Genomic DNA, 12,488 nt, shown 5'->3' with positions numbered 1-12,488 from the left:
TTCTGAAACCACACTGCTCTTCCCCAATCTGATGCTCTGTACATGCCTTCACCCTCTCAATCAATACCCTCCCATACAATTTGCCAGGAATACTCAACAAACTTATACCTCTGTAATTTGAGCACTCACTGTTATCCCCTTTGCCTCTGTACAATGGCACTATGCACGCATTCCGCCAATCCTCAGGCACCTCACCATGAGTCATACATACATTAAATAACCTTACCAACCAGTCAACAATACAGTCACCCCCCTTTTTTAATAAATTCCACTGCAATACCATCCAAACCTGCTGCCTTGCCGGCTTTCATCTTCGGCAAAGCTTTTACTACCTCTTCTCTGTTTACCAAATCATTTTCCCTAACCCTCTCACTTTGCACACCACCTCGACCAAAACACCCTATATCTGCCACTCTATCATCAAACACATTCAACAAACCTTCAAAATACTCACTCCATCTCCTTCTCACATCACCACTACTTGTTATCACCTCCCCATTTGCGCCCTTCACTGAAGTTCCCATTTGCTCCCTTGTCTTACGCACTTTATTTACTTCCTTCCAGAACATCTTTTTATTCTCCCTAAAATTTAATGATACTCTCTCACCCCAACTCTCATTTGCCCTTTTTTTCACCTCTTGCACCTTTCTCTTGACCTCCTGTCTCTTTCTTTTATACGTCTCCCACTCAACTGCATCATTTCCCTGCAAAAATCGTCCAAATGCCTCTCTCTTCTCTTTCACTAATACTCTTACTTTTTCATCCCACCACTCACTACCCTTTCTAATCAACCCACCTCCCACTCTTCTCATGCCACAAGCATCTTTTGCGCAATCCATCACTGATTCCCTAAATACATCCCATTCCTCCCCCACTCCCCTTACTTCCATTGTTCTCACCTTTTTCCATTCTGTACTCAGTCTCTCCTGGTACTTCCTCACACAAGTCTCCTTCCCAAGCTCACTTACTCTCACCACCCTCTTCACCCCAACATTCACTCTTCTTTTCTGGAAACCCATACAAATCTTCACCTTAGCCTCCACAAGATAATGATCAGAGCTTTGAAAAATGTGTGTGAGAAATATTTAGAAAAGCAAATGGATTTGTATGTAGCATTTATGGATCTGGAGAAGGCATATGATAGAGTTGATAGAAATGCTCTGTGGAAGGTATTAAGAATATATGGTGTAGGAGGCAAGTTGTTAGAAGCAGTGAAAAGTTTTTATCGAGGATGTAAGGCATGTATACATTTAGGAAGAGAGGAAAGTGATTGGTTCTCAGTGAATGTAGGTTTGCAACAGGGGTGCGTGATGTCTCCATGGTTGTTTAATTTGTTTATGGATGGGGTTGTTAGGGAGGTGAATGCAAGAGTTTTGGAAAGAGGGGCAAGTATGCAGTCTGTTAAGGATGAGAGAGCTTGGGAAGTGAGTCATTTGTTGTTCGCTGATGATACAGCGCTGGTGGCTGACTCGTGTGAGAAAGTGCAGAAGCTTGTGACTGAGTTTGGTAAAGTGTGTGAAAGAAGAAAGTTGAGGGTAAATATGAGTAAGAGCAAGGTTATTAGGTACAGTAGGGTTGAGGGACAAGTCAGTTGAGAGGTAAGTTTGAATGGAGAAAAACTGGAGGAAGTGAAGTGTTTTAGATATGTGGGAGTGGATTTGGCAGCAGATGGAACCATGGAAGCGTAAGTGAATCATAGGGTGAGGGAGGGGGTGAAAGTTCTGGGAGCGTTGAAGAATGTGTGGAAGTTGAGAACGTTATCTTGGAAAGCAAAAATGGGTATGTTTGAAGGAATAGTGTTTCCAATAATGTCATATGGTTGCGAGGCGTGGGCTTTAGATAGAGTTGTGCGCAGGAGGGTGGATGTACTGGAAATGAGATGTTTGAGGACATTATGTGGTGTGAGGTGGTTTGATCGAGTAAGTAATGAAAGGGTAAGAGAGATATGTTGTAATAAAAAGAGCATGGTTGAGAGAGCAGAAGAGGGTGCTTTGAAATGGTTTGGTCACATGGAGAGAATGAGTGAGGAAAGATTGACCAAAAGGATATATATTTCGGAGGTGGAGGGAACGAGAAGTGGGAGACCAAATTGGAGGTGAAAAGATGTAGTGTGTATATTGGTGGGTTGGGCTATTCTTTCGTCTGTTTCCTTGCTCTACCTTGCTAACGTAGGAGACAGCGAGAAAGTATAATAAATATAAGTAAGTAGCTTTTAAACTTACATTTCCTCTGCTGTGAGGGTTTAGAGAAAAAGTTCAAGTAAGACTAAACCAGTGATTAAGAATATATAACTTTTGTGGTTAATGATAGGCATATCAGAATTTGCCTCTTTTTGAAAAAGAATCCCTAGAGCCATAGTGAATAGATCTTTATTATTTGAACTGAGGTATCATCTGATGAATGTAGAAGAGTGCCAAAATCCTTTCGTGATTTCTTTTAGTAAAATGTGTCTGAGGAAGCTCAAGGTAGAGGCCCCCAGCCTCACATCGTGTGTTCTAGCATAAAGCATAAGTTGATCTAATGAGTTTCTTGATCCATTCCGAGATAATTTCACTGAGATGGGTTTTAGGGCTTTAGGGGACATGCTTTCTTGATCAGGAATTAATGATCCCCCCTGGGGATAGGGGATTAAGAATACTTCCCACGTATTCCCTGCGTGTCGTAGAAGGCGACTAAAAGGGGAGGGAGCGGGGGGCTGGAAATCCTCCCCTCTCGTTTTTTTTTTTTTCTTAATTTTCCAAAAGAAGGAACAGAGGGGGCCAGGTGAGGATATTCCAAAAAAGGCCCAGTTCTCTGTTCTTAACGCTACCTCGCTAACGCGGGAAATGGCGAATAGTATGAAAAAAAAAAGAAAAAGAAAATGATGACAGTGGTTCAGAAATGATGACAGAATTGAGTGGAATGCTTTAAGGGATGTGTTAATGAGATATGGGGTAGGGGACAACTGTTGGATGGTGTGAAAGCCTTCTGTAGAGGAGCAAATGCATATGTAAGAATGGATGGAGAGTTGAGCAAAAGTTTCGGTAAACATGCTGGTGAGAGGGAGGGCTGTGTGATGTCACTGTGGCTTTTTATTATATGAATGGGTGGAGTGATAAGAGATGGAAGCAGAACTAGGAAAAAGGGGTGCAGAGATGGATTCTGGTGGTGAGATATGGTGGCTAGTGGCAAGTCTGTTAACAGATGATACTGTGTTGTTTGCTTAGAGTGAAGAGGAGTTGCAGAAGGTTGTAAGTGTGTTTCATGATGTGTGTTAGTGTAGGTGATTGAAGGTAAATGGAAGTAGTGAAAGAAGAAAGTGTGCTAGATTGTGCTTTGGACATTGGGGGAGAAAGACTGGAAGAGGTGAGAGACTTTTAAGTATTAAGGAGCTTTCTTGGGTATGTTTAGTGATATGGAAGGAGAAAGAAGGGAGAGAGAAGTACAAGGTAGAAGAGTCATTTGGCCCCTTAATAGAATGATAAAGGGTAAAGGTGTAAGTATGTAAGTGAAGGGAGGATTAAGGGACAGCATAGTTCTCCCAACCCTGACCTTTGCAGACAAAACATGGACGTGGAATGAGTCACAAAGGTCAAGAATCCGGGCTGTGGAGATGAGCTATATAAAAAGAGCATGTGGTGTGACTGGATGGAATGAAGAAGGAACTGGAGGGATGTACAAGAGATGTGGTATAGCAGGGAGTGCAAAAGGAATGAAGTGTGTAGTCATAGAGTGGGTGCAAGGTAATACGTTGAAGTGGTTTAGTCCTGTGAAGAGAATGCAAGACAGAGTTTATATGGGTAAATTGGGTGAAAGAATACTGGAGGGAGAGAAAGGGTGGAAGAATGCATGGGAGGCATGTAAGGACAAGGATAAGTGGAGAGTTTTGCTGTAGCCACCCCTTGATGGGAGTTCATGGAGGAAACGGGTGTGAAAGATATAGAATAGTACAGTAGTAGTCTGTTTAGGAGCACATACAACACAGACCATAACCTCTCTCCCAGAGGGCAGGTTCTGGTATGTATTTACTCTAATATAAAGACTTCTTACATACTTTTCCAGTTTATATAGTCACGTAAAAGAGATTTGTAAGATTATTTTGTTTACTTTTGAGCATTAAAAATTTTCTCGTTAATTACAAATGTGATGGATTCCACATTTATGAGGAAACAGCATTACATGTTGTTTGTTCATGACACCATGAAGATATTTGTTCAGAAAAAGTGCTTTTTTTTTTTTCTTAGCTCCAGTTATGGACAAATGTCCTCATCAAGGCTGGGCCATAGTTGAAATATAGAGAGAATATGAAAGGAAAAAGGAAAGACAAGGGATAACATTTGTGAATCTTGGGGGAAGTGAAAAACCTGCCTTTTATAATGTATTATGTGTTAGTCATTGGGAAAGACATGAGAGGGTAGAGAGTTCTAAAGCATCAAGATACAGGTAAGAATACAGTATCTGAATAACCCAGCATGAGTTGCCAAGGGTCGCACAGTAATCATTTATTGACTACTCCATGGTCTAGCTAGTGATGGGGGCACACTTGCAGCAAGCTCTCAGGAGCAAAAACCAAAGTAATACTTACAGGGATGGAAAGTGAACCAATAATTATGGTGCAGGGCAAGCAGGTCAAGTGGAACAGTTTATAAGTTGGATGGCTTTTGACACTGTCAAGTAAGGATGCCACATAATGTCCCAGATGTGAGAGCAGTACTCCATACAAGGAAAGATCAATCCTTTGTATAAATGTAGGAAACGTTTAGAGGAGAAGAAATTTTAACATCTACACAGGACCCCCAGTTTCTTAAAGGTAGACTTAGCTATTTCTTTTATGTGAGGAGTCCAATAAAGAGTGGATGTTACAGTGATACCAGGCATGCTCTTTGAGTCAGATGGTAGAATTACAGAACCATCAAAGGAGAGTGGAAAGTTGTGGGTAGTTTTTAATAGAGAGGTGGATACATTAAACTTAACCAGATATTGTCGCACCCACTGTTCTGTCCAAGTGTGAGTTTATTGAGGAAGTTAGTTGTGTCGAGACGGGTTGCAGATTGAGTGTGAGAAGAAGAATTGAAGGATCTAGAAGAGTGCATTGTTTAATTGTCAGCATATGAGTGTATTTGGTTATTTGTGGAAGAGAGGAAATTGTTGGTAAAAAGGAGAAAAAATGTAGGGGACAGGACAGAACCTTGAAGGACACAACTGTTGATGCAGAAAGGGGGAGGCTGATCTGTCAATAACCACTGAGATAGATTGGCGAGAGAGGAAGCTAGATATGAAGGAACAAAGTGAGGGAGAGGGAAGGAAGCCAAAAGAGGATCCTTTGAGATGAGACCCCAGTGCCACACTTTTTCAAAAGCTTAGGATAGGTCAAGAGCAACCACATAGGATTCCCCAGATTCTTTCAGGGATGATGACCAGACATTAGTAAGAGGAAAGAATATCACCAATGGATCTTGCCTTATGTATGCCATACTGGTGATCAGAAAGAAGACTGTGAGATTCAAGATGTCTAAGGATATGGGATTCAAAGACTTTGGAAATGGTAGATGTCACTTAAGCAACAGAACGATAGTTTGAAGGTTTAGAATGGTTATTCTTCTTAGGGATGGGATGCACTTATGCATTCTTCTAAGGAGGAGGAAAAGTTCTGGTTTTTAAATAGAAATGGAGCAGATGAGCAAGCAGAGGTGCAAGTTCAGTGACACACTCATCCAGTAAATGGGGATGGATGCCATCAGGACCATAAGCCTTGCTTGTGTCCAGAGAAAGAAGCACTTTTCTAACAGTCCGAAAAGACATTAAGGGAGATGCATAGGATTAGCACGAGAAGTATCAGGGGGTCAAGAAATGTTAGAGTCATCCAAGATGGATTTGTTGGTGAGAAAAAGGACCAGGAGAGACACCTACAGTACCTTCAGAATGGAGGAGTGAAGGAAAGGTAAGAGTGACAGGTAAAGACCAGAAAGACCTGTAAATGGATGAGTTGGAGGAGGATCATTCTTCCTTTGAATGAAAGAGCACTGCCTCACAGATAATGTATTTGCAGTGATTGTGTTCATTGATTAATGCTGAATGGAAGTTGGAGGAAGGAGAGTTTTTTCCAAGCCCGATTTGCCAGATCCCTAGCCTGCATGGCTAGAGAACAGGAACAGTTGAACAATGCATTGGAAGAAGAGGTCATCTTGGAGGAAGAGGGGAATGAATGCTTCCATTCCCACAACAATAACATCTGCTGTGGATTTAGTTAAGACAGAAATATCACCACATAAGAGACAGTAACTTTGTCAAGGAAAGTCAGAAAAGAGGTTTTTTAAGTTATTTACATCAGATTTGTTGAGATACCTATATTTATGCTTGGAAGGGGCTGCTGGAGGGGGAGGTGCCTTAAAGATAGGTACATTTGTGATAGTGTGATCAGATGAACCAGTTTCAGATGAGATTGTGTAGTTACAGCAGGATGGATTAGAGGTGAAAAACATATCCATGATATTAGGAGAGTGGTGGCATTGTTCAGGAATATGAGTTAGGTGGTAGATAGTTTTCTCAAGATCTTTAGGAATGGAGAACATGAGGGCTTAAAAAAGAAAATACATCCATATGGGAGGAATTCAACCTTCCCCTATGGTGAACATTAAAATCCCTTAAGTAGAGGATCTTGGCTTGTGGATGTAAGGATGCCATAGTCTCATGGCAGGAGTTTAGATGGTCAAAGAAAGATATAGCATTTGTAGAATTAGGAATGCAACAGGCTCAACAGAGGAAAAGTATGGACTTGGGGTCCTTGAGGCGTGCAACAGGGGTGTTGATGTTGGAATGTGCACAAACACCATCTTTTGGACCGAAATCATAAGTGGAGGTTGTAGTTGGAAAAGAAAAGTAAGTGAGTGAGAACATCATGAGACAGCTGGGTCTCAAACAGAAGTAAGATATTATGAAAGGTACTAGACATATGGTGGTCAACAGAAGAGACCATGAATGTTGGTATAGTGAATAGAAAAGGAAGGTTTGTCTGAGAGGAAAAGTTCATGAGAGGGGCCAGTACTACTACTATCTGAGCCCTCCCTTTCATTGGCAGTAGAGTCATGTAGAGGCCTGGAGATTCTTAGCACCACATTTTCAGGGGACTAGGGGCCATAGATTTGTTGGAATCAACCATGATTGTATTTAAAAACAAATGCACAGACAGGAGGTGACAAGAGAACTAACTTGAAGATAATAAGTGAGGTGTTAGGAAGTGTATGATGCTTGTAAGATGGCAGGAGTAGCCCAGAAGCTTTATTTTAGTGTGTAAGAAAGTATGACCAGCAGTCCTGACATGGAGTTTGTAAGATGTTTCTGGGCACCACTTGAATGCACCACAGTCAAGATGGTTGTACCACCCTCAGCAGCTGCTTTCATCATCCTGCTACCTAATGCATTCCTTTAAGGGTAGGGATAGGATATTCCTTGCATTAGCTGGGGTATCATTGGAAAGAGCCAGGACATTACCACCTGAACCTTCCCTCTTGCTGGAAGCAGTCACATAAGAAAGTGTATCATAGGAGTATGCTGTAAATTTGTAAAGTTTTTGGTAGGGGCCATTATTCTGCTACATAGGATTAGCACTGTAGTGAATGACATGAATATGAGTATAAATACTACAACCTTCACATTACAAGTAAGTGTGAGTACATTGAGTGGCTGGCACATGTTGGGGAGCATATTGTTTGTTTTTTCCTTTGGAAATGTTTTAGCTCATTTTGTAGGAATTGTTTTAGCTTATTTTGTATTGACTGTTACCAACATTGTCCATTAACCCAGGTATGCACAAAAAAAGATGATGTGGCACATTCATTACATAATTTCCATTACAAGCATGAATTTGTCAAGGATGCCTCCTTGCAGGCCTCCCGTCTTTTTATGTATTTCCTGTTAGAATGATATCTCTTATTCACATTTCTTATTTCATTCTTTATTATACTCACCACCTTATACTTATCATGAGGGTTCTTCTTGATATTGTAAGTCATCTAACAATATATGTACTTTTGTTCATACTTGTTTGCCATGTTAGTTTGGTTGCATCAGGAACAGACAAAGGCCATGTTTGCCTGCATCCATTCTCTTGCTGTCATGTGCAGTGCACCAAAACCACAATCTTCTCTCCAGACCTTTCTGTGGTTTCCCCCAGCCGTGTCACATGCCCCAATTCAGCTCATTGACAGGAAGTTTGCCCCTGTATACCACATTGGTTAATTTGCTGTTTCCCATGCACACCTTTGACCCTTTTTCATGTGTAGGCCTCAGTCACTCAAAATCTTTTTCACTCCATCCCTCCCTCTCCAGTTTGTTTTTCCCCTTATTCTTGTCACAACCCCACCACTTCAGACACTTATATTCTCTTTTCAGTGTCTCCTCAATCATTCTTTCCATGTGCCCAACCCATTTCGGCACATCCTCTTCAGCTATCTTAAACATTCTTAAACATCTTTTTATTAATGCACCTCTCTCTCTAACCCTTTTATTATAATTTTTACTTGATCAAACCACCTCACCCCGCATATTGTCGACAGACATTTTGTTTCCAACACATTTACTGTTTTCTGCACATCCTCATCCATATCCCTTGTCTTGCATCCATTCATCAACTTTCCCCTATCCCACACTGCCCAAAACTCATTCACCAACTTCTGTAGTGTCGTTGTCATATTGGCCACCAGTGCCATGTTAACAAACAACAAATGACTCACTTCTCAGGTACCCTTATCCTAACCAGACTGTGAACTTACCCGTCTCCAAGATTCATGCATTTACTTCCCCATACCCCTTCACTATTGTTGATGACATCACACACACCTGCTGCAGATCCATCTTCACCTGAAATCACTCATACACATGCCTTACACTCATGATAAAAACTTCTCTGCTCCTGGTAGCTTGCCTTCCACACAATCTGCATATTTTTTACTAAATCACAGAGTTCTTACGACCAAAAGGAGGATAGTTGTGAACTTATGATGGTTGTTAAAGCAGTACTGAAGAGAGAGAGAAAATTCCTGTCCTTCTTAATGATACAGGAGACCTCAACAAGCTGCGAGTGCTTCATTTACTTAGCCGAATATTTAAACATGGGAAAAGTTAAGCCATCAGTTGTTTCTGGTTGGCATTCTCAAAGAGCACATCTGGTTGGCATTCTCAAAGAGCACATCAATCATTATCATTCACTGGTTAGGGTTTACTCTCCTGTTACCAGTCACTTAAACTATCCCTTTCTGTCTGATGTGATGTCGCTCTCCACTCTCTCTCTTGTAAATATTACTACAGCCACTGCTCTCGTGAGATGTCTTTGTTTGCCCCAACTCCTTAGATTTCAACCCATGGTACACAACTGGCTGCTGTATCCCATAGCTTCTTTATGGAGACTAACTGAACAGTGATTGACAGCGATTATATTATCTTCTCTTTAACAGCAAATCCTCCTCCTTTTGTCTTTTAATTTTTCCTGCACCTTTCAGAGGTAGGTCTCAAGTCTACAAACATCTGAGGAGCTGTAATTAATGTCTCGTGTATTCATTTTCTTATTTAGTACTCATTTGCTTACCTTTAATCCAAGATGGCCACTTTTAGCATGCTTTTCCTGTTCAGATTGAGGCACTATGGAAAAATCTTAAATGATAATGAATCATTTTCCCATATGATATTAGCATAAATCATACAGTTTCTCAGCATTTGGACTTATGCATATTGTATTGAATCTTGCAGGTACAAGAATGAGCAGATTGGATTTTTGGTTGGATGTATAGCTGAATTGAGTGAAGATGAGGAGACCCAGTTATTGCATCCTGGCAAGAATGATTTTTCTGTCATGTACTCTTGTAGAAAAAATTGTGCTCAGCTATGGCTTGGACCTGCAGCTTTCATCAATCATGACTGTCGTGCCAATTGCAAGGTAATAATAGCTTCTATATTTTTATCTGTAACTCTTTCCAGTTATATTGTTTGAATGAGATACATATAGCCTCTTTCAGTTCTCACATGCATATTTGCAACCCATATCATGTTTTGATTTTTTAAGCATATGAGGCAGAGTTCTATAATGCTGAAAAAAAGAAAGTTGTCTGTTTTTATGGTTCGCTAGTGTGAAATAATAAACAGATCAACCTAGGGAGTCATTGTTTATGAGTTGTGTGCACTTTTCATTTTGTTGCACCACTACCAGGCCTATAGGTACTCCATGAGTATATTCAGGCATATCAGCTGAGTTTTATGGAATTTTCCCTATACTTCCCAATGCATGGAAAAGCTTTGGTTGTAATGCCTGGAAACAATGCTTGGGATGCTACTGCTAGAGTAGAGGTGACATTTCAAAAATTGCTCTGTATGTGAAGTCACTTACTTCTGGTTTAAGAGAACTTCACATGAGGTCACCCACCTTCTAATTGTTAAAGTGCAGTGTGACATTTCACACCCAAATAAGAGGTTCTTTGTAAGTTGAATTGATCAAAAACTCAATCATAATATGTTATTGGTCTTGTAATTATATGAAATTAGTCATGTGCATTTTTCATACAGGTTAAGAAGTTTCACATAAGAGTTATTTCTTTACATTCATCACATATGTTATATTTATTTATTTATTTATTTTGCTTTGTCGCTGTCTCCCACGTTTGTGAGATAGCGCAAGGAAACAGACGAAGAAATGGCCCAACCCACCCCCATACACATGTATATACATACACTTCCCCACACGCAAATATACATACCCATACATCTCAATGTACACATATATATACACACACAGACATATACATATATACACATGCACACAATTCACACTGTCTGCCTTTATTCATTCCCATCGCCACCTCACCACACATGGAATAACATCCCCCTCCCCCCTCGTGTGCGAGGTAGCACTAGGAAAAGACGACAAAAGCCCCATTCGTTCACACTCAGTCTCTAGCTGTCATGCAATAATGCCCGAAACCACAGCTCCCTTTCCACATCCAGGCCCCACACAACTTTCCATGGTTTACCCCAGATGCTTCACATGCCCTGATCCAATCCATTGACAGCATGTCAACCCTGGTATACCACATCGATCCAATTCACTCTATTCCTTGCTCGCCTTTCACCCTCCTGCATGTTCAAGCCCCGATCACTCAAAATGTTTTTCACTCCATCTTTCCACCTCCAATTTGGTCTCCCACTTCTCATTCCCTCCACCTCCGACACATATATCCACTTGGTCAATCTTTCCTCACTCATTCTCTCCATGTGCCCAAACCATTTCAAAACACCCTCCTCTGCTCTCTCAACCACACTCTTCTTATTTCCACTCATCTCTCTTACCCTTACATTACTTACTCGATCAAACCACCTCACACCACATATTGTCCTCAAACATCTCATTTCCAGCACATCCACCCTCCTGCGCACAACTCTATCCATAGCCCACGCCTCGCAACCATACAAAATTGTTGGAACCCCTATTCCTTCAAACATACCCATTTTTGCTTTCCGAGATAATGTTCTCGACTTCCACACATTCTTCAAGGCTCCCAGGATTTTCGCCCCCTCCCCTACCCTATGATTCACTTCCACTTCCATGGTTCCATCCGCTGCCAGATCCACCCTCAGATATGTAAAACACTTTACTTCCTCCAGTTTTTCTCCATTCAAACTTACCTCCCAATTGACTTGACCCTCAACCCTACTGTACCTAATAACCTTTCTCTTATTCACATTTACTCTTAACTTTCTTCTTTCACACACTTTACCAAACTCAGTCACAAGCTTCTGCAGTTTCTCGCATGAATCAGCCACCAGCGCTGTATCATCAGCGAACAACAACTGACTCACTTCCCAAGCTCTCTCATCCTCAACAGACTGCATACTTGCCCCTCTTTCCAAAACTCTTGCATTCACCTCCCTAACAACCCCATCCATTAACAAATTAAACAACCATGGAGACATCACACACCCCTGCTGCAAACCTACATTCACTGAGAACCAATCACATTCCTCTCTTCCTACACGTACACATGCCTTACATCCTCGATAAAAACTTTTCACTGCTCCTAACAACTAGCCTCCCACACCATATATTCTTAATACCTTCCACAGAGTGTCTCTATCAACTCTATCATATGCCTTCTCCAGATCCGTAAATGCTATATACAAATCCATTTGCTTTTTTAAGTATTTCTCACATACATTCTTCAAAGCAAACACCTGATCCACACATCTTCTACCACTTCTGAAACCACACTGCTCTTCCCCAATCTGATGCTCTGTACATGCCTTCACCCTCTCAATCAATACCCTCCCATATAATTTACCAGGAATACTCAACAAACTTATACCCCTGTAATTTGAGCACTCACTCTTATCCCCTTTGCCTTTGTACAATGGCACTATGCACGCATTCCGCCAATCCTCAGGCACCTCACCATGAATCATACATACATTGAATAACCTTATCATCCAGTCAACAATACAGTCACCCCCTTTTTTAATAAATTCCA

General features: G+C 41.1%; 1 protein-coding gene across 2 annotated transcripts in view; it reads left to right on the top strand.

Annotated features, from left to right (window-relative positions):
* Positions 1-12,488, top strand: part of Hmt4-20 (Histone methyltransferase 4-20) — a 96,309-nt gene that overhangs the window by 44,665 nt on the left and 39,156 nt on the right. For both annotated transcript variants that reach the window (XM_071679071.1, XM_071678982.1), the window contains exon 5: positions 9,724-9,910. In XM_071679071.1, the coding sequence (XP_071535172.1) occupies positions 9,724-9,910 (187 nt within the window). The remainder of the gene's footprint in view (positions 1-9,723; positions 9,911-12,488) is intronic.

This window comes from Panulirus ornatus, chromosome 1 (assembly GCF_036320965.1).
Source record: "Panulirus ornatus isolate Po-2019 chromosome 1, ASM3632096v1, whole genome shotgun sequence".
In the NCBI taxonomy this organism is placed as follows: Eukaryota; Metazoa; Arthropoda; class Malacostraca; order Decapoda; family Palinuridae; genus Panulirus; species Panulirus ornatus.
The sequence above is the reverse complement of the archived record's forward strand: the minus strand, read 5'-3'. Positions and strand labels throughout refer to the sequence as shown.